The sequence below is a fragment of the Dromaius novaehollandiae genome, chromosome 9 (genome assembly GCF_036370855.1).
Source record: "Dromaius novaehollandiae isolate bDroNov1 chromosome 9, bDroNov1.hap1, whole genome shotgun sequence".
In the NCBI taxonomy this organism is placed as follows: domain Eukaryota; kingdom Metazoa; phylum Chordata; class Aves; order Casuariiformes; family Dromaiidae; genus Dromaius; species Dromaius novaehollandiae.
Window position 1 is genome coordinate 31,361,653 of NC_088106.1, and position 22,066 is coordinate 31,383,718.

General features: G+C 49.5%; 1 protein-coding gene across 2 annotated transcripts; it reads right to left on the reverse strand.

Annotated features, from left to right (window-relative positions):
* Positions 1–213: 213 nt before the first annotated feature.
* On the reverse strand, positions 214–21,872 carry STK25 (serine/threonine kinase 25). 2 transcript variants are annotated; one of them, XM_064517121.1, is made up of 12 exons: positions 21,682–21,872; positions 19,781–19,906; positions 14,213–14,443; positions 12,455–12,511; positions 11,188–11,296; positions 9,795–9,952; positions 9,341–9,526; positions 8,980–9,125; positions 7,958–8,072; positions 7,593–7,664; positions 4,072–4,208; positions 214–2,510 (listed from the first exon to the last, which is right to left on the reverse strand). In XM_064517121.1, the coding sequence occupies exons 2-12, from the start codon at positions 19,829–19,831 to the stop codon at positions 2,471–2,473; spliced, it is 1,302 nt and encodes a 433-aa protein (XP_064373191.1). In that variant the 5' UTR covers positions 19,832–19,906; positions 21,682–21,872; the 3' UTR covers positions 214–2,470. The 2 variants fall into 2 exon arrangements, with proteins under 2 accessions (XP_064373191.1, XP_064373192.1); XM_064517122.1 differs by having other exon boundaries at positions 21,678–21,872.
* Between the last annotated feature and the right edge of the window lie 194 nt (positions 21,873–22,066).

Consider the following 22,066-nt stretch of genomic DNA (forward strand, 5'->3'; position numbering starts at 1 on the left):
CAGGGAGGTACCTTCAACCCCCACAGCCACGTTAGACTAATATTTAAACAGTTCTCTCGCTGGTCACTCTTCAGGGAGGTGTAGTTTTAACCCCCTCCATGGGCACTAGCTGGCACAGATGGCAGGAAGACACAGCAAAAGGCCAAGCCAAATGCAAAGACACTGCAGCTCGAGCAAACATTATTTCCCTAGTAATAATGAGTTACGCAAACCTCATTTGATTTGTTAACTTTATTGAAAGTGGCAGTTCCCTTTCAATGTTTTTAAAAACTAAAACCATCGTTGCTTTGAATACTGAAGGAAGGTTCGTGGGGATTGTTTCCTTTAAAAACTTTACTTGTTACACTGCAGTGCACGTGAATAATAATAATACAAGGTACCTTATTGACACAATTTGCTACCGTCATGAACAACAACTTTAAAAAGCAGCAGGAACCTTTCAGCTGCCTTTCTGCTAGACTGCAGCCTCTGCCTCCCACCTCTGTAAGTGTCCCATCTATATGCTGACTCCTTCTCCTGAGCAGGGCGGGGGGGGGGGAGGGAAGAAAAGAGAGGTTGTTCTGTTTTTCCATAAATACAGGCGCTGATAGCTCTCACGCTACCCAGAGAAACACCACAACTGCTCTCTAGCTAGGCGAAACCTGTTCTCTACCAGACAAGTCCAGCGTGTTTGCTGAGCCTATATTTATACATCGCAGAGGAAGGGTAAAGGGGAGGCATAAGCTAAAGTGACCGTAGTAGACTGGGATGGTGGAACGAATGCTCCCTTTGAGCCCAGCACTTACAAGCTGCAGGTCTGAATCAAAGTACCAAAAAAAAAAAAAACCCACCAAAAAACAAAAAAACAAAAAAAAAAAAACAAAAAAACCCCCCAAACCTTGGTCACGAACAAAGTGGCCTATCTTTTAAAAAATGCTGAACAGCTCTCACTTTTGTTCTCAGTGGCTTTTGGGTGAGCCACATCATTCACAAACACCCAGACAGAAGGCGCTGGGTGTCTAAAATCTTGCTGACTTAATGGTAATATCTTTACAGTTAGAGAGTTCTCTGAGCAACTCACTGTCAGAAGTTATGATCCTACGTCTGTTTTTCTAGACCTTTAAAGTATAGATTTAAGATCTGCACATTAACCTGAATTAAAGATTTGCTTGAGAAACTAGTACTATACAGAAAGCAAAGCTAGTTGGGATGGCTCCACTGGAATACCTTAAGCAGGCAACACATCAGTAGATGCTTTAATCTCTCTGCTAGCAAGCAACAACACACCTTGGCAACTGGAGCAACGCCCTGGCTTCAGGGAGTTCAGCTCCCAAACCAAGAGAAGAGCCAGTATGGGAAAGCTGAGAGGAAGGGGATGGGCACCTAGTGTGGTTTCGCTACCCAAACCGTGACACATGGACACCACTGCTGTTTGCCATCTAATTTTTAATCTTCCTGTAGAAGACAGGGGTTTTTTTGCCTCAAAAAACTTCTATGAAATGTAGAACTGCCTTTTGAAGAACTGAAGCCCTGTCAGTGCCTTTGGTTGTGTTATTCCCCCTTCCCCTCCCCTTTTTTAAACCCTTCAGCGACATCTGACCAAACAGTGGGATGGCTGCTCAGCTTAGAGACCAGGGCTGCCAGAAGCCACAGATCTGGCCACTTCGGATGCAGAAAGCAACAAGGAAAGGAACCCTATCCGCTCCTCAGCCCTTCCAAACCAGAACACGACCACTTTGCCTTGCCCGGCCGTCCTGACTCAAGGCAAATGTTGCTGTAGCCTGAATTAGATGAACCAAGGCCTAATAGAAAATGATGTCCCAAAGCCAAAAAGGAAGCACAGTCAGCAAACCCATCCTCCTGTGAAATGACAAGCTAGGAGAGACCAGCAGCAAGCTACACGTTTTAGCTTCACTGCTGCTGTAGTTGAAAGCTTTTCTTTACTAGTGTGTGAAGGCGTTGAAACAATCCTCTCGAACAATTAGAGTGCTGCTCTAACTTTCCCAGAGGCTGTAGTGCGTGGAGAGCTTGCAGACATACCTCACTTGCACATTACTGCTCACAAACACTTCTTTGGAAAGGGCAGACGGCTAAACCCATCAGACTTGCCTTTGAAACATATCTGAATAGAAGAGACTCTTCCTCTTTTCCAGCAGCCAGGCATTTACCTATAATAAGCTGTGAATCAAACCAAGCCAAAATGGATACATCCATAGGGAAACAATTAAAAACTGCATTGAGTACATTGTAAAAACAATTAGACCGCCCATCTTGGGCTCTGCAAAAGGTCTAAATTGTACTTGCATTGCAAACCCCACCCTGGGTTATCATGGAAACACGTGTATATGAAGGCTCTGAAATGTCCTGGAGTCCGTAACACAATGTTACATCCAACAGCAGATGGTGGTCTGGGTTCTTATGTAGTTCTTATGAAGCCAGAAAAAAAAAAAATCCTTCTCCCCCCTCAAAACAGCAGCAGGGAATGTATGTGTCAGCGGGCAGAAGTCAGGTGGTTCCGACTGTGTGAAAACCTGCAAGAAAGCAGAACGAGTGGAAGTGGTTGCTGCTATCCATCTGCGTCCTCACCCTGAAAGACCGCCTACGTGCACCGTACCAACCAGCACGCCTGCTGATGAAGAGGCAAGTCTGGATGTGTTTTCCCCTACTCCCACTCTCAGTTTTCTAGATACAGTTGTAAGTCTCTGAAAGGAAAACCAGCCGAGAAGGCATTGCTTTCTCCGTGCCTTTACGATGCAAGTTTAGGACAGGCTAACAAGAAGTTTTGAGCATTAGCGTTCTATAGCAAGAAACAAACCTCCAAAGAACGGTGTCAGTCCCTTGAGCTTATGCATTGTCTGGTAGTGTTATTTCTAGGCTGCTAGAAACAAATGATACTCGTTTAAACAGCTGTGCTGCAGTCATCCAGGGAGTCACCCAAAGCACATCCGTGCGAGTATCTCTCACTCAGCGAGAGGATAAAAACCTTTGCAGGAGACACCAGCACAAGTTCTGCGATCTCTGTCAGGCAGCCAGGAACGTTCTCTTTCCTGCTTTGAGTGATTATTAGATCAGGGATCTAAAGAGACCCCTAGCATATTTGCTTGAAAGCTTTGAGGCCTTCTGCTACTAAGTCATTAAGGATGGCCAGCATTTTTTGTCCTTAATATCTAAGGTTTCCTTTTGCTTGATAGCATCAGATTGCCACTTTAGCTACAAGACACAAACTAAGCCAGCTTTCAGCCATCAAAAATAGATGCTTAGAAAGCCCTGGTTCAAGGGTGTAAAGACGGAGTTGTATTTACGTTGGCAACTGGAGAACAGAATGGCTCCTTTGGTCACAAACAGCAGAACACTTAACATCTGGCCCCTCACGGGTCAGGAGGCTGGAAGTAAAGTTTCTTGACTGGTGAGGAAAGGGGAAGATTCAGAATGGCCTGCTAAGAGCTGTGATGGGGATGAAGCTGAATTAGCGTTAAATAAAGCCCGATAAACTTGTGAGCAGGATCTGACATTGTCATCTGCACTACACAGATTTCACTGAACTTGGTGCCAGCAGCGGAGCTAAGTTTGATGTAGTACCTGTTAAGCAGCAGAGAACTTCATTATACTGGACTATACTCCTTCACTGATTTATTATTAAGTACCTGCTACCTGATCCTGGGTAAGCAAAGCAACTGGTTGCAAGTCGTGCTTTAAAGCACATTCCTTGCAATGAAACAGATACTGTCTAGTCCAGAGGTGATCCCAGTGACATTTTGCATACTGCCCACTACCCAGGTAATGGGACAACCAAGATGTCATATGTAAGGTTGAAGGTAGGTAGCAGCATCTTTCTGTGCTCTGTAACATTCCCCTACGCTATAGAAACCTGTTTAGCGTAAGAAAGGGTTTCTGAGGGCAGGAAGAACCGCTTCTGCTAGATGAAAAGCAGTTAAAAAAAAAGACTTAAGGACTATTAGATCAGCCATCATCAGTATTCATATTCTGGGTGTCTTGACCGCTCAGTACCAACCTTTAAGATAGCTGCGCAGTATGGCAATGGTTCAGTTCACTGCCAGCTCCACCCCAGCTCGCAACGTAGGGAACACTCACCTTTGTACCCGCTCCACCATGTGTGCTATCAGTTTGTCAGAGATGCCTGGGCAGGACTCCTCAGCCAAGCTGAAGGCATTTTCCAGCTCCTCCATAGCTCCCACATTGCCTCCAGTCTGCTTGTGCTTGTCTTTAAGCTGCAACCCAGAAACACGGCATTAGCTCCTCATCTCACTGCAGAAAGCGCCAGTCATGCAGTGCAGCACAGAGATCAAGTCCCTTTCCTTTTTAGCAGGATACCACAAGTATGCAGGAGAGCAACAACACTCCTCCTAAAAATATAAAAATCAGGGCTCTTTTTGTAGGTTGGGAAGATGGAAGTCCAGTGTCTGGATTTCAGGCTTTCTCTGGGTACTAGTTAACATTTATAGTCCTTAATATACTCTCAAACAACCTAAATGATAGTAATGGATCAACAGCCCTGAAAATCCAAAAGTAGCAGCAGAACAAAGAGATCTCCTGCAGCTGTAGCTGAACCAGCACAGTCATCTCTGTTGCTAAGAATAGCTTAGCACCCTCACACACACATAGCAGGCTTCCAGACCGGTAGGGCAGAAAATATCATAACACTGGGATTTGCTCACCACCACTTTTAACAGCCACCAGAAAAAAAAAAAAAAAAAAGAAAAAAAAAGTTTGAGCTGCTTGAAGGCAGAGGGAGACTGCTGCCATACTACAGGCCCTCTGCCACCAGGCCTCCACCACAGCGTCATCCCCAAGAGGGAGCTTTCCCCAGGCGGAAAAGGGGAACGAAGCCCACACACCAAGACCTCTGAACATAGCATCAGACCTAGATGAAAAGCCTCTTTGCATCTCTTGTTGTCAGCATGCTCCGACTGGGCCTCTGCCACTGCGGGTCTGCTTACATTTCCCCACCTCCTTCGCTCAAGTGGCTCAGTGCTGCAGCTTCTTCCTTAGCAGGCACCATTAAGCACTGAGCTGCACAAAAAGCAAAGCCTTCTGTTGAACAAGCAGTGTCTGCCAGCTAACCGCTGTCCAGTTCAATTAAGCTCCCATTAGGCTAGACTGATTAAGGGGCTTTACCCAAGCCTCGCAGGTCTTTGTCTGCGATTCTAGACTCAGGCTTCGTGTTGTTTGAATTCACCTTCTCTGCCGCAGCAGGACGCGGGACAATGCGAATGCTGATCCCCAGCTGGAACCGTCCCCGCGCTGCTGCCTCTTCAGCGGGGTTATTGCTCGCTAGCACAAAGCCTCAGCTGCGTAAGCAGCTCGCATGCTTCTCTGTTCGTTCAGAAGTGGCAGGGGGGATGAAGGGCAACTCAACTGCGCACCAAGGACGCAGATTGCTCAGGCCAAAAATAGTCGTGACACCAACACCAAGGATTTGCTTTGACCTCTACCTGATCACAGACTGCCTGCTTCACGGAAGCAAAATGAGGCATGGAGTCCGTCCTACAAGTCAGTCACTAGTTTATCACCATCCTTTGATGGCGAGCCACCAACCTTTAGTTAGTCCAATAGCCCATGATGTGAGCAGTTTGTGTCATCCTGCTGCTTTCCACTGTGGAGGAGCTTTCTGGAGTTTAGCAAGATTCACTGGATACTGTACAAAGCTTTAAGGGTTGACTTTTATTCACTACTTAGTCCTACAGGTCCAAATACCTTACCCAGAGCCTCTCCTTTCTTCCCCAGCAAGAGAAGAGACAGGTTTCCGGAGCTGCGTAATTGCCCACACCTGTACTCCTGCATGGGTCACTTGCAATATTAACATCCAATAATGCACATGCGGAGAAGGCACATAAAAGACTGGAAACAGCATCTCACTAAGACCTCGATTCATAAAGCCCAGCTCCAGCCCTCTTATGGAAAGCGGTGATCAAATCTGAGCACATTCAAGAGCCCCTAATACAACAGTGAGAAGGAGAAAGCCTGCTGCTGACAGGAAACTCTGGAACTGGAAAGAACATGTGCAACAGGCAGCGAGGTAGCTTTCCTGCAGGATGCGGAGAAAAATGTTCTCCAAACCCACTGCTCTGCTCAGAAGCACAGGTTATTTCTGTAACTGCTCAGAACCTCCTCTGCACCTGATCATGTAAGTGGGGTCAGCAGAGCCAGCAGGGAACTCTAATTGAAGGAAAGAAGGGTCAGCATATCTGGGGCAGGTGAGTCAAGCTAGCAGAAATGAAAGCTCCCCCCTGCCCCAAACATTGCTTCATGCCTAGAACTGGCACAGCAAGTTGCTAAGGAGAGGCCCAAAGACACGCTCATTGACTTAACGGGCCCACAGCTCTGAGCATCCTCTCCCCAGAAGGCTCCTAACCAGAAAGGACCAAAGCCCAGAAGCCAAGGCTCATGCAGCATGAACAGACCGTCTGCATCAGGAACTAGCAATACCCTTATCCATCTTTATCTCATAGGTATAGGCCTATGAGACCTGCCTGCATGCACCGATCTCTGGACCTCAAGTCCAGAGAAGCACAGAAGGGGCCAGGTAGCCAAATTCTCAATTTACAAAGCAATCCTGTCTAAAGAGCATTAAATGTGTGGTTTTCAGAATAACTTCTGCTGTTGGCACTGCAGCAGTAAATCCTCCCTCCACGTAGCACTAGACCTGAGAGAAGAGTTTAAGTCCAGAGACCATCTTGAAGAAGCACAGGCCTGTGGTTGGTCTCCCCCAGAGCAGCATCAGAGAAAGGGTCTCTGTGACCCAGCACCCTAAGGAAAAGTGCAGAGGATCCTGACACACAGTGTCTGCATAAGCTGCTTCTTCCCAAGCAGAACCTCCTTTCCTGCTCTCCTGCTGGAAACAACCACCAAAGCCCATAGCCTCTTATGATTGTCGTCATCTCCTCCCTTAAAATGTCATCAGGCTGGAAAGACAATTCAGTTCTCTGCTAATACCAACACTATCTCACCAATAACAGTAGTTTTGAAAACTAACTCCTCATCCCCACCTAGAATACAAGGCAGGGAAACAGGCTGGATTTTCCAAGCTTGTTTTCTGTCTACTTTCTACAGGTCATATGTAGCCAATTCTTTAGCCTCGTCATGCTAGCAATAACAGACATCTATAAATGAAAAAGATGGCCAGGTAATTGCCAAAGCCAACTGCGGATCTAACCCATCTACGGCAAGAAAGATCTCTCCTCAGCGACTCTGCTGCATACAGCAGGGAGGAGCTGCAGACGGCACCAGAGCAGGGAGCATGCGCAGCGACAGGCAAGCTCAGGGACGGAGGAAGTCCAGTGTTGCCCAGGCATTAGCAAGCCTAAGACACAGATGATAAGCGGGTATTCCTGTATCTCGTTCTCGCCTGAAGACAACACAGCAACACTACGCTTCCAGGAACACAAGTGTTTTGGAGAGGGAGCTCCGGGAACATATTCACTTTCTGATCATACTGCATAGACTTCTGAACGGAGACACAAGCACTTTACAGTCCCTTAAGCCTACCAGGTGCCTCGCCCCAAGTCCCTTCTCAGAATCCTTCCCATTCGCAAATCCATGCCAAGTCCCTCTTCATCTCCAACCACTGCAGACAGCAAGAAGGTCCTACTCACCTCCCCAAAGACTGGGTGAACAAGTGTGGAGAGACACTGCGACCGTGGTTGCCTCTTGATGGGCTCAGTAGGCTAGAAAGTAACACGCAAAGGAGTTACAAGCACAGGCAAAGGCTCCCAGGGCACACGAGGTACTAAACTTTTGATAATTTCACAGCACCTCGATCGCAGCGCCCTCAGCCAGGTCTCAGGAAAGCCACAGCTAGCAGTACCCCATGAATGTGGAAGAGGCAGCTCTGGGGCACTAGCTCTCGATACCAGACTAAAGTCACTTTTAGATAGAACATGAGTGTCTGGCAGCTATCCCAAGACCCTCAAGCTTGTGTTAGTTCAGTCTCTTTTGAAGGAACAGATGGCAAACTGACCTTTTGGGAACCATGAAGAGCCATTCCTTTGTGCAGTTTGCCCAAGGAGTTGGGGCGAATAGTTGGTGGGAATGTCCAGATTGGACCCTGGTCTCCATCTTCTGTGTCTCCATCACTGGAAACACAAAGGGGGAGGTCAAGGCAAAGCATCAGCTCCACACACTGGATGTTTTAGCTATGCATTCTCATATTCACAAGCTCTCCCTCACATGATCATCATATCACCACAGGGCTCCAGGCCCTTCCCTACCCCAGAAGAAAGTCCTAAAGAGAAACCATTCTAGTCTAGAGCCCATATGAAACACCACACAGATCTGAGCCGAGAACTAGACTACATTCCCATTCACTACAACTACCAAGGACAATACTTTCTGCTCTACCCAGCTTGAGTGCCGTTTCAACTGCTAGTTAAAATTATGAGAATTTCAAGATCCCAAGCTCACGGTTTCAAGAGTCAGGCTTTTTTAAGGTGTTCCCAGAATCATTTGTCACTTGAGTCTCCACCACTATAGATAAAGCAAAGCTCTGTGATACTAGCCTGGCAACAAACAGTAATAGAAGTGCCTTCTCCTCACCTGAGTCTCATAGTCTCATTATCTTCCACATCAGTAGTGAAGCTCTCTACACATGAATGTGTATGAACCCACATTCACAACTGTTACTAGAGCCTGTAGCTCTATGGAAGGCAACGCATTACACTGTGCATAAAATACAGGCAATAAGGGCCTTCTTTTATTTGTGATGCACAGACCAGATGTTTCTTATGAGTATTTTTGATTCCTTATGCTCAAAGAGGCTCCACAGGGGAGACTAGAATAGAGTTCCAGGTCCCAGTGAACAAGAGGTAACAAGCTATTTCTTCAGGCAGCAGTCCTTTACTCTCACAAGCAGATGTCACAGGTCTCCCTGTCCTGACATAAGATCTCCCACCCAGCTGGGGAAAAGGACCTAAACTGCTTGCAGCAGGCTACGCAGGGTGCAGAGTGCAGCCGGGCACCCCTCCATGCAGCATGTGTACATACATGTCAGAATCACCAGAACTGGAATCCTCTCCATGGCCCTCTGACTTCCAGCGCTTGAATCGGTCAATCAGTTCCATTAGGAATGAGGTTTTCTTGGTGTAGCGTGTGATGAACTTGTGCTTTAGCAACTCTTTAGCTGTCGGCCTCTGGAGCAAATAAGGAAAGCATGCTACACATGGCACTGTCTATGTACTAAACACACAAGTGCACCGCCTTTAATTCTTGCCAGGCTCACCCTTCCATTCTGCAAACACAGTACTGCTTTCTCTCCAGCAGCCTTGCACCAAGAGGTCTTTCTGCTAAGGAATCTTTGGCCTCTGCAATATGCTACCCAAATTCAGAGGTGGACAGCAATACTCACAAATCTAGGATCCTTATTGAGGCAGGCTTCCACAAACTCCTTGAAGGGCTTGCTGTGGTGTCCCTCAAGTGTCGGAGGGTTATTTTTGGGGATCAGGAAGAGAACCCTCATAGGATGCAAGTCAGAATTTGGGGGCTCTCCCTTTGCTAGTTCAATGGCTGTAATTCCAAGGGACCAGATGTCTGCCTGAGAAAGGAGCAAGAACAGTGACTGCAGAGGACAGCAAGGAGCAATTCTGCAACACGAAAGCACAAAATGTGATATAGCAGAAGAGCCTATTAACATAAAATCAGATAAGGTGTTTACGTCTAATAGACAAACTTCCCCGCAGACCCTGAACCATAATAGGAAAATACCATTCTTGCAACAAGCATCTCCAACCTCCGTATTAATCCTAGCACTGTTTAGTTTATAGTAGCATCAAGTAACTACTTTTCTCCTGCTCCCAGCTCACCTTGAAGTCATAAGCAGACTGTTTGATGACCTCTGGTGCCATCCAGAATGGAGTCCCAACAAAAGTGTTTCTCTTGATCTGGGTGTCTGTCAACTGTCCGGCCACTCCGAAGTCAGCCAGTTTCACATCTCCTTGTTCCGAAAGCAGTACGTTGGCAGCTGTTCACACAAATGAGTGTAAGTACACTGGTTTCTAAACTACCTGCAACCCACATGGAACTGAACCCTGAGGAGGGACCTCTCCGTGACATCCCCTTTGCTTCATGAAAACCCTTAGCTTGGATTTCCAGCTTCAGACTCATTCCCATGCTCTGACCTCTGTCAGGTAACACAGACCAAGTTCATGCAGTTGGCTGGATCAGGAGAAGGGGAATACTTGTGGGGTAGTAGCAAGGACTAGCTGTGAAGTGAATTCCTGGTCACTTCACAAGAAGAGAGGATTTCAGCCCAAGATACCTCAAAAGGTCTCAATTTCTTTTGGAGCAGCATTCAGTACAGATTAAACAGCAGACCCTTCTAAAGAGCTCAGAACTCCTGGTCTTGAACTGGTTCCTGCTAACTCAGCTTAAGAGAGCAGCATTGCTCAGACTTATTTTTACAGGACTTTTCATCCTCAGAGAGACGCTACCTGGAAACATTCAGCATTTCCACAGAGTGCTGCCAGTCAACAGGCCTGCACAGCTAGCACTAGAAATTTTTCTTGCAGTCACACATCTTCAACAGACTCCTTTCTACATGTCTCCCTGCATGAAGTCTCTTTGCTCTCCTTGCTCACATCACCTCCCGCAGAGGGTTACAGCAGTCAGTATCCAACACTGGCCACACCTTCACAGCACTGTCCTCCTGCTTCCCCCTGTTCCATTTTGCTTGGAGCGAGACTGCTCTTTGGGAGGCAGAGGCCAGGTCTCTCTGCACTGCACAGAGCCAGTGGCTATAAAAATCAGTAGCAGGATAAGACGACACGAGCTGCCCTGATTTTCTAGGACTGTAAACCCTGCATGAGGACAGCTCGCAGTCACAATAAGTTGTAGGCAAGTTGTGTCTAACCAGCCTTGAGGTCCAGCACACTAAAGCAAATGTCCAGGCACAACCAAGGGGAGTCAGCAGATGTGTGAGGGTGCCATCTGCTAACTCCTTTGCTCTATCCCTCTATCTATTCAAACTACAAATGCCAAAGAAGAGCTATAGATCCTTACTGCTACCCCATAACCTAGACTAAAAACATCAAAAACATGAGTTGCAATAAAATGAACAGTTCTAGATTCAGAAGCAGGCAACCCAATGCATTACAGGAAAAGCAGTCTTCGAAACCCTTCAGACTATTCCTGTATAATACTTCAAGGCATGTTTGGAACATTCCTTACAAGAAAAAGGACTGAGGTCTCTACTCTTACCCTTGATGTCCCTGTGGATCTTCCTCTCAGAGTGTAGATAGTCCAAGCCCTTTAGAATTTCCCTCAGGATAGTAGCTATGTAAGTCTCTTCCAGGGGTCCAGGCTTTAGCTGAAAAAGGGCAGAAAGTTGACTTAAAGGGTGACTGACGCCTTAGATTTCCCAGCCTCTCCGTTTGTTACTGGGAAATTTTTGTCAAGCACATCAGACACTGCAGGAAGCACCTGCTACACCAGCGTGGTGCACGTTACTCTGCAAGCAGAACACTGGGCTTTACATTTTTAAATGGAAAAAACTTTGGGGGATTTTCTTTTCAGTTATTAAAGGCTTCCTGTACCCCCCTGCCACACACACATCAACCATGCCCCACCAACAGCAGCTCATCTCTTGCTTTGTCCTGGAAATATACTGGCAAACAGAACTTCTCCTGCTCAAGCCTCTTTGCAACCACAAGCTGAATTTCAGCCACCGCAACAGCGCAGAGAGGGCTTCCACCCTCTGGTTGTGGAGTAACAGGGTATTAGTATCAAGGCTTTTCTCCTTTTAATCAGTTCTACTCTAAACAAGTCCAGCCTTCTCAGTGCAATAATTAAGGCTCTGACACTGAGATGACTTCTGCTGATGACAGGCCCCTACTACACCCTTCCTCTAAGCCAGTGCAGGCTCAACAGTTTCCACTACGGGCCCTTAGTTACTGCTCTGGAAAAAAAACGCTTTATTGTCACAAGGAGGAAAGCACAATCCATGCTAAAAAAATGTAGCACAGCAGACTTTGGCAAATAAGCTTTGTTTATTTTGCATTTGTATTTCCTTAAAATGTGAGGTGGCTCGTTAGACATCATTTGTGTTACCAAGCACTTGGAAACCCTGGTCGCAGACCAGGGCCCTGCTGAACTCAACGCTATAGAGGCACCAAGCAACACTGCAAACTCTTTGTGGGGACAGATCTTTGGTTAGATCTTAGGCGAGATATGGATTTGCACTGCTCAAAAACAACTGGCTGCCGTCACATTTCAGTTCACTGGCTCTTTCTCTCGTAAGGCAGCCGAGCACAGTGGACAAGAGAGCTCTGAGAGCTGAGCTCAGTGCAAGCATTTCCTCTGTCCTGGGATACAAATAAGCAGCATGTCTGTCCTGCACTGCCTACCCTTCAGGCGTAGGGCTGTCAGAAAGATGGCATGTGGCAAATGAATGTCTAGCTTACGGGCATTTCACAAATCAAGGCTCCAGCCCACATTCTGGGGCGACCAGAGCTTACCAAGTACTTACCAAATCCAGGGCCGAGCCTCCTCCCAGGTACTCCATGATTATCCACAGTTTAGTGCCCTGCAAGCAAGAACACAAGTTAAGAGCAAAGACAAAAATAAAAGCAGGCAGAAAAGTTAAACCACACCCGAAAGGCAGCAAGATGCATGAGTGGCCTTGTACAAGACAGATCAGAGAGGTGCTGCATCCTACAGCTTAAGGAGGGAGCTCCCAGCTGTCTGTCTTCCTGCTGACACAGCACTGCAACAGGGGACTCGTCCCACTACATTTCTCTCAGTCTCCAGTTTTATCTGGGTAAGCTTGGTGCCACTACAGGCACCAGACTTCACAGCCCACAGAGATAAGCACATTCGCAGGTTAGAGCTGTGCAACATCACTCCAACCCATCTAGCATATCTCTAGCTTGTCAACACCAGGGATGACACGGGAGCTTTTCAGCCTTTGATCTCAGTAACAGGGCTGCCAACTTGAAAGAAGGATCAGCAAAACACTCTCTTACTCCCAAAGGGATTCCCAGACTGAGGTTCACAAAGTCCTGATAAGAGATACGCAGCCGGTCCATGAAACCACAGTTTTCTTGATGTTTTCATTAGACGGCTGAGAAAATACATTATGGCCTTTGAAAAATATGTGAAGAATCATCAGGATCCCAAAAGCCTAAGAATTGCTTTGCTCCTGACCCAGCATTACATACACCTCCAGCAGCAGGCATGCAAATGCTGCTTCTGATCATCACTAACGGCCTCCATTAAGGATTCCCAACCCTGTTCTCAGTGGAAGAGATGCCACCTCATTTGTCCCAGCACTCCTCTAAAGACTCTGACCCTCTTTTGATTGTTTCTTCAGCCCCTCAGTACACTCTTCCCTGGCTCCTGCACCCCTGCAAGGCAGTGACTAGTGCAAGAGGGCTCCAGTCCCTGGCAGGCATTTGCAGGTGCTGCCTTGCACCGTCCTTCAGCCTAGCCTGCAGTGGAAGTGAAACAGGCTGAGATGTTTCAAGCCATCCGCTGGAAATAACCAGCTGACGGGCAGCCTTTCCAAGGCAGAGACAACACGAACAGCACTGCATAGCCGGCAGCTCAGCTTTTGGGCAGCAGTATTTCATGCTGAGGAGCTCTGGGAAAGCTGGGCTCTGCTGGAGTGTGCTCAGAGCTCCCACTAGAAACCAGAGATAGGAGCCTTTCCCCTGAGAACAGGCTACTCCCCCTTCCTAGCAAGAAAGATCTCCATGTGCCAGGCTCCCAAAAGTTACTGGTGACAGGTTATATCCAGGAGGAAAAAAAGGCTGGGAAAGAACTAGCATCACACAATCACAAGATCAAAAATACAGCTTCAAGGTCCTCTTCTTTCCAGAGACAGTCTAGATCCTCCCAGAGACATAAAGCCATCAGTGATACCACCTTAAAAACTGCAGTATTTCCAAAAAGCATTCCACAAACTTTCTTTCAAGAACGGTCACACTGGGCAGGGGCCAGTCCCTTCAATGGAAGATTTTCTATCCAAACTGCCCTGTTCTTGGGGCTGCATTGAGCTGAACATCTCATCTCCATGTGCTTTGCAAGTGTGTTAAAGCTCAGTCTCATATTAAAACCACACTAATGTGGTGGGCAAAGCCATTACCGTTCTTGCTGCCACAGTGAACCTCATAGTGGGGAAAGGTACCCAATTTATCATCTGCGGCATCCGTACAGAGCCCTGCCCCACCCCCAAACTGCTGGCAAGGGAATTGCCATCGCTTTGCCCCTCAGCAGTGTCTCCTACCTTCAGGTAGGAGCCATAGTACCGGGTGATGTAGGGACTATCACACTGGCTGAGCACGGTAATCTCCTGCTGAATGTCCTCAATTTCATCCTCGGCTTCCTCCAGATCAATGATCTTGATGGCAACCACCTCCTTCGTGCGGTTGTCTATCCCTTTATACACTTCACCAAATGATCCTTTGCCGATCCGCTCCAGCTTAGTGAACAGCTCCTCAGGGTCCACCCTGGAGTGCTAAACCAGAAGGCAGAGAAGAAAATCCATAAGTCACAGAGCAGCTTGCAGAGCATCATGCATACCCAGACAACATCGTTTTCATCTCAACTCCCTCTCTATGTATCCACTCTGTTGTTTAATCTACCCGAACTTCATATATCCTAAATGGTCTCCACGTGCTGAAAACCTTAGCACAGAGCATACCCAAAATGAGAAGAACTGAAGAAATCTTTTACACTGGCTTTCTGCCCCTACAGACCTTGGTTGGGGAGGAAGGGGAGAGATACTGGGAAGGAGGATGTCAACAAGCATCCCTAAAGAAAGCATCGGTTCTTTTGGGACAGGACAGATTTGATCTGGAGCACAATTGAAGGCACCAAACTAATGTCAAAGCAGCTTGATTAGCAAGTACTTGTTCACACTTGAACAGAAAGGCAGGTAAAGTGTCCCCAAACCAGCTGTCTTTTAAACAGCAGAGTGAGCATGGAAGAGGCCACCACACCTTCTCAGGGTTGTTTCCCCAGTTTCCTCTCCTGCCTGCAAAGATTTTACAGTGTGGTACATTTACTCTCGTCCCTATTTTTTCAGAGGGTGAAATACTCCAGTAACATAAACACCAGTCCCTGCTTACTGTCTGCTCTTCTGCAGCCTGATTCCCAGGCTGCATCCAGCCCAGCGCTCTTCAGACGTTTGCACGTGGAGCCACCCACCTTTCAGAAGATCAGCAGCAAGAAGCCCAGATACCTGACCATCCCACAGGAGACAGAAGAGCTGATGGACGCTCCATCTACAGACTCGCTCTTCTGGAACAACTTCTCTGACTGGCACAGCCAGATGCAAAAGCAAGTAACGCTACCCTCATTAGATAAGCACACCAGCTGGGAAGCTACCAACATGGTGATCATCTGAGAATTACTGACTCTCTAACAGCAGTCAGGCTTCAAAATTAACGCTTTCTTAAGAGGAACATGGAAGAGAGAGGGAAGAAGCCAGAATCATTTTTTGATGCCAATTCATTCTGCTCAGCTGCAGACCCAGAGGTCCTGCTCTGCTTCATGCTTCGTGCTATTAAAAGGCTTTGCGTGATTAGATTTTCTGCCTTTCTTAAAAACTAGTTTAAAAAAATCTGGAAAATGTGGTCTGATCTACAGGAAGGGGCTGAGCTGTTACAGTGAGTTTTCCACACCCAGCACTTTGCAGTCTCACCTCAGACACGTCATCCAGAGGGACCACTCCCTCGCAAGGACCTTGAGCTGAGCAGAGATTTTATCTGAGAACAAGGCTGCTGCATTTTTCCATCTAACACCAGGCTTTAGCAGCAGGCCATCACTGAGCAGCATTAGGTGCTGCTTAATGATTAAGCCAAGCAGTCGTTACAGGCTGTTTGCCTTCTGCGCCCAACGCATCGCTATATGGGCTAAGCCAGGCTGAGGCAAGGACAAGCCTTACACTCGGCTCACTCAAGAGGATTTCCACGTGCATGCCATCCAAGATACAGAAGGATAACCAAATATCCCCGTGCATCCATGGCAACACCCAAACAGGCTCTACGCTGATCAAACACGCTGGAAACAGACCGAAGGGGAAATGCACAGATGGAAAGAACTGGAGACATAGCAGGGACTGGAAGGGGGGAAGGGAAGGAAGAGGATTTGAACTTGAGAAATGCCAGGAGACAACGTGAGAACAATGACTGCAGCAGAGAACAACCCTCTGGCCGATCCAGACTCACAAAAGGCCAAGAGCAGTTTCCATCTCTGGACCAACTTACAGCAAGGTGGCCCAAACATTTCTTTGCACAGTGACCCACTGCACTGCTACTCCACACGTCAGGGAGAAGGGGGAGAAAGAGGACCATCTCCCTGAAGCACCTGGCTCAGCAAGGAGAGGAAACCGCACATTGTGGGCACCGCAGAAGACACTACCAGCTGGCATTTTGGTGGGAGCAATCCTGACTTTCCATGACAAACTAGATTGATAAAATCATGCTAATCCACAGGATACTTGTTCAGAAGCTCTTGTCCATTAAAAACAGTTCCTGTTTGAGCTGCTACAGTGTAACTCACCATGGATGAACAAATGTTCACATCTGTGGGTTTACAAGCCTTAGCACTCAATCAGGCAGCAGAACAGATCCAATCATGCCAGGAATATGTCAGCTACACAAGTGCACAGCTCCATCAGAAGAGCAGAGGCACGCTGCCACGCTCAGGGGTATTAACACAGGAAAGGGCAGGGGAGGAAAATAACATGTTCTGTGTAGCCCAATTCTGCCCCACCCCAATAAATTTGTACCTGCAGAACGGTGCACTGAGGAGTTGAAAAAGCAGGATCTATCCCTTTTCTGAATACCAAGTGATCTCAGTGCCAGTCTTATTGTCAAAGAATTGCCCTGGCTCCAAATCCGCATTTTAGAGTTGCACAGGCACAAACAGATCAGACAAACTTCGTTAGCAGAAAGTCATCGACTCCAGATGAAATGCTTCACACCTGCATAAGTGAGCTTGCCAGCCTAAAGAAACTCATTAGCACCTGCCAACTCTGCAAGAGCTTACCAGCTTGGGATCTTTCCATTTCCTTCCATACTCACAGAGCCCCCCAGGTCTTCAAAGTGGAGCTCCGGACCACAGACAGAAGAGCTAGCTGACCTGCTGCTGCCCTCTGTCCTACTACAACTCAAAGCCTTTAAGGATGTTCACCTCATCATACCTTTTTGCTTGACTGGCAATTACGCAGCAGTTCTGGAGCAAAAGGCCACATGCTGTTTCTCCCCTTCGAGAGCAGCCTGGCGCTAGAGATGGCTCAGAGTCAGGCATGAACGAGCTTTGGTGGGAGAGCACAAAAAACCACTCTCTTGGTTGTAAGTGCACAATACAGGGAAGGAGAGCACAATTTGCTAGTAATGCTCCACTGCTCCCCTCCTGCATCTAACCTCACAGCAGCAGAACGGGGAGAAGGATGCTCTCCCACGACAGGTGTGCGGGTGTTTGCTACCATGACTGACGATGCCATGTTTCAAAACGGAGCCACTCACCGCAGACATCAGGAATTAAGAATCGCAGCGTGTTATGAGCCAAGCCTGGCAGCAACACCAGCTGCTTCATGGGGAGAGCGCGGGCTTGGCAGCACGACTACCTCCAGCTGCAGAGACAGGCAGTCAGCGACATGACACCCTCAAGCTTTGGGAAGAGACTAAGGAAGGGAAAGTACCCACCCTAATTTCGAAGCTACTACTTGGAAGACAAGCTATACGTTGGGAATAGAAACAAATGCCCTTTGAATCACATTTTCCTCTGCCACACGCAGCTGAAGGAGGAAGTTGGTTTTAATGGACCTCAGCTACTGACCTCCTTTCCTTCATTCCTTCTTCTCCTTCCCAGCTGCCCATCCAGCACTTCTCCATGTTGTATCCTACATACTAACCTTTGGCCCACTGAGATATCTGCAACAGCACTATGTTTTCTTTGGGGAAATCAGCTTTGTATGTGGAAACATTTGAAAGCCTCCCTGTCCATATGAAATTAGTACACAACTCTTTTTGACAGCTGAACCTGAGACAGTTTTGAACTTCCGGAGTATAGCTAAGGAGCTAAGTTCCTGTAGCGAGCAACGCTTTGAAATATAAATATAATCATTTGTTTGAGACTGCGAAATTGCTTCACAGATAGTATTCTTTTGCTTCAAGGCAGTGAAACATTACTGAGTCAGAGAACTTGAGAGACTTTCTCTAGGTCACATAAGGAGCAGCAAAACTGGAATCAGAGCTCAGTTTACAGCTTTAAATACTGTAAAGCAAATGCATCTTCCAGTGGATAGAGCTCCCGACAAAGACTGGAGGCCCACTGTGCTGTATGTACACAGCAAAGGGCAGTCAAAAAAAGAAGGCCTAAACAACCTAGGCAGAGAAATGGAAGCACAAAGGTAGAGCAACTTAGTGATCTGCCCAAGGTAATCCAGCATATCAGCAGAGCTGGGAGTCCAAGTCAAGCCAAGCCTCTGACATGCCAATCAAAGTCCTATAGTCTCTTGATTTTCACAACACCTCCCCACTATTCTCTAAACTTAGGTGAGCACAACTTCGGCACAGTTCCTACTACCCTCCAGCAAGCCTCAACTGCATAGATTACAAGGTCTCATCCAGGCTTCCTGAAGAGATCCAAGCAGTGGACAACACAGACTGCTTTCCTACCCTAGGACCAGATGGAGAGTCATGGCGTAACAGAATCTGAGAATGCATGATATTTATATCATAAGTTAAGAGGTTAAAGCCCTGGAACTCTGACAAGCTTATCAGTGAATGCTGAATATAAAAAGCTCATTTCAACTAAACTGACAGCTTGTTGGTATTTACATAAATCCATCCACAAACAATTTCACTAACTCCCTACTACTCTGTTCACAATTATCTTCCTTGGTTTTATCAGCTTCTTTCAGCTCTACTGTCCTACCTACTTATCTACAAGCTTGAGCGGAACCTTCTTTGTAGCTACTGAACTCAGCCACTTCAAATTTTTCCAGTCCTAACTAGACTGTCCTCTCCTATTCCTTTCATTTCTCTCCCTGTATTATGACTCATGCAGGCTCAACTGTTTGGGGAAACAGTTTATGTGAAAGGCAGCATGCAAACCAAGATGCATTGCAAATCAATTTTATACTGAAAAGGCTTGGAGAAAGCATCATCTCAAACCACTAAAGCTTTTAGTGCTTAATTCTACATCTAGGAACAGAACAGAAAAATGCCAAAATTCTCATAAAACATGGTTTAAAAAGATATATATTCAGTATTGACATCTGCCAATAATCAAATGTACTCGACAACCAATTTCAGAAGAAACGAGATTCAAGCCAACGCTAGTAATGTGGTCCAGTTCTGAGTCCCAAGTTATGACATCATCCTTCTATGTCCTCTTAGGAAAATGTCCTCACAACAACAGGAGTTAACCACATCCACCGGGACTGACATCTCTCTCAGAAGAGATACATGTTCGGTGCCAAATTTTGCTACCCCTCATGCATTAAGGTTACAGGCACTATTTTTCCCAGGCTACTATTGTGAACATTTCTAATACAGTATGTCTGCCTCAGCCTAAACATAGCTTTTCTGATCCCATTTCTGGCCTAGCTCTCCTAAAAAAATACTCGGAGAGACAATGATTCCTCTCCCCCTAAGAACAGCAGTCACCCTCCGAGAGGAGCCCTACACTGGGACAGGAATCTCCATACAGGAAATCAATCAGCCAGCAGGAGCAATGAGACATGTGCAAGCGAGAGAGAAAGCGGCAAAGGTTAGTTGCTGGGAGTGTCATGTTTGCTCTCGATGCAAGAGTTTAAAACAAATCTTTAATCCTCCCTTACCTGGCTGGCAAATTCCCTTAAGTGAGCCATGCCTACAGGATGGTCAGACATCCGCTTCTGCAAAACCACGGAGGTTGGGTTACTGTAGCACAGCGGGAAGGTGATGCTTTCTCATCCACTGGTCAGCTGTGACAAGTAAGAACACAACAGCTCGAACTCGAGGTTCCCGGAGTCTGGCTCATTCCCCCAAAACTACCTTCATCTTTTTCTCCTCAGTCTGCAGTTTTCCTTGCACCCCATCAACCCGCTTAAGTGTGCCAGCCCCTCCTTGCAGGAGCCAAGCCCACCTCACTATTTTTCTCCAGACGTGCCCTCCAGACAGATCAAGGAACCTTGCATTAACGACGGATGCTGACACAGCTGGAAGCACCCTCTTCTCTACCATTACCTCCTCATCCCCCCGTCCCGGGCACTGCCTCCCAGTCCAGTGCTCCCCAGTATGGTCCCCTCAGCCCACTCCAGGACCCCCACCCCAGCGTCCCCAACATGGCACTCCTATCCCAGTGTCCCCCAGCATGGCACCCCCACCCAATACAGGCCCTCCAGGACCCCCACCCCAGTGTCCCCAGCATGGCACCCCCCACCCGACACAGGTCCTCCAAGACCCCCACCCCAGTGTCCCCCAGCATGACACCCCCCACCCGACACAGGTCCTCCAGGACCCCCACCCCAGTGCCCCCAGCACAGCATGCCCAGCCCAACACAGTCCCCCCCAGGACCCCCATCTCAGAGCACCCAGCATGGCACCCCCTATGCAACACACATCCTCCGGGACCCCCACCCCAGCGTCCTCAGCATGGCACCCCCAAGCCCACACAGGCCCTCCGGGACCCCCACCCCACGGCCCCCAGCATGGCACCCCCCACCCAACACAGCCCCCTCCGGGACCCCCACCCCAGTGCCCCCAGCACGGCACCCCCCACCCAACACAGCCCCCTCCAGGGCCCCCACCCCAGTGCCCCCAGCACGGCACCCCCCACCCAACACAGCCCCCTCCGGGACCCCCACCCCAGTGCCCCCAGCACGGCACCCCCCACCCAACACAGCCCCCTCCGGGACCCCCACCCCACGGCCCCCAGCACGGCACCCCCCACCCAACACAGCCCCCTCCAGGGCCCCCACCCCAGTGCCCCCAGCACGGCACCCCCCACCCAACACAGCCCCCTCAAGGACCCCCAGCCCAGTGCCCCCAGCATGGCATCCCCCAGCATGGCACCCCCCACCCAACACAGCCCCCTCAAGGACCCCCACCCCAGTGCCCCCAGCACGGCACCCCCCACCCAACACAGCCCCCTCCGGGACCCCCACCCCAGTGCCCCCAGCACGGCACCCCCCACCCAACACAGCCCCCTCAAGGACCCCCAGCCCAGTGCCCCCAGCATGGCATCCCCCAGCATGGCACCCCCCACCCAACACAGCCCCCTCAAGGACCCCTACCCCAGTGCCCCCAGCATGGCATCCCCCAGCATGGCACCCCCCACCCAACACAGCCCCCTCAAGGACCCCCACCCCAGTGCCCCCAGCACGGCACCCCCCACCCAACACAGCCCCCTCCGGGACCCCCACCCCAGTGCCCCCAGCACGGCACCCCCCACCCAACACAGCCCCCTCAAGGACCCCCAGCCCAGTGCCCCCAGCATGGCATCCCCCAGCATGGCACCCCCCACCCAACACAGCCCCCTCAAGGACCCCTACCCCAGTGCCCCCAGCATGGCACCCCCCACCCAACACAGCCCCCTCCGGGACCCCCACCCCACGGCCCCCAGCATGGCACCCCCCACCCAACACAGCCCCCTCCGGGACCCCCACCCCACGGCCCCCAGCACGGCACCCCCCACCCAGACCAGCCCCCCCGGGGACCCCCACCCCAGCGTCCCCTCACAGGCCCCCGCCGCACCTACTCGGGCAGCCCACCGCCCCTACGGCCTACGGCCCCCGCGCGGCGCACGCCCCCGCCGCCGCGGCGCCATGCCGGGCCTCGCGCGCGCCGCCGCCGCGGGGCTGCCCTGGGACACCGAGCTCGGCAGCGGCTGCAGCGGGAGCACCGGGCGAAGGGAGGGGAGGGCAGGGGAGGGGAGGGCCGGGCGCAGGAGCACCGCGCAGCGGGGGAGGTGAGGGCGGGGAGGCGGCCGCGCCGCGCTGCCTCCTGGGAGGCGTAGTTCCCGCGCGGCGGCCCGCAGGCGGCGAGGCGCCCCCCGCGGACTACAAGGCCCGGCAGGCAACGGGCGGGGGCGCGGCGGGAGGAGGAGGGCGAGGGCGTGCGCGCGAGGGCTTCTGGGAGGGAGA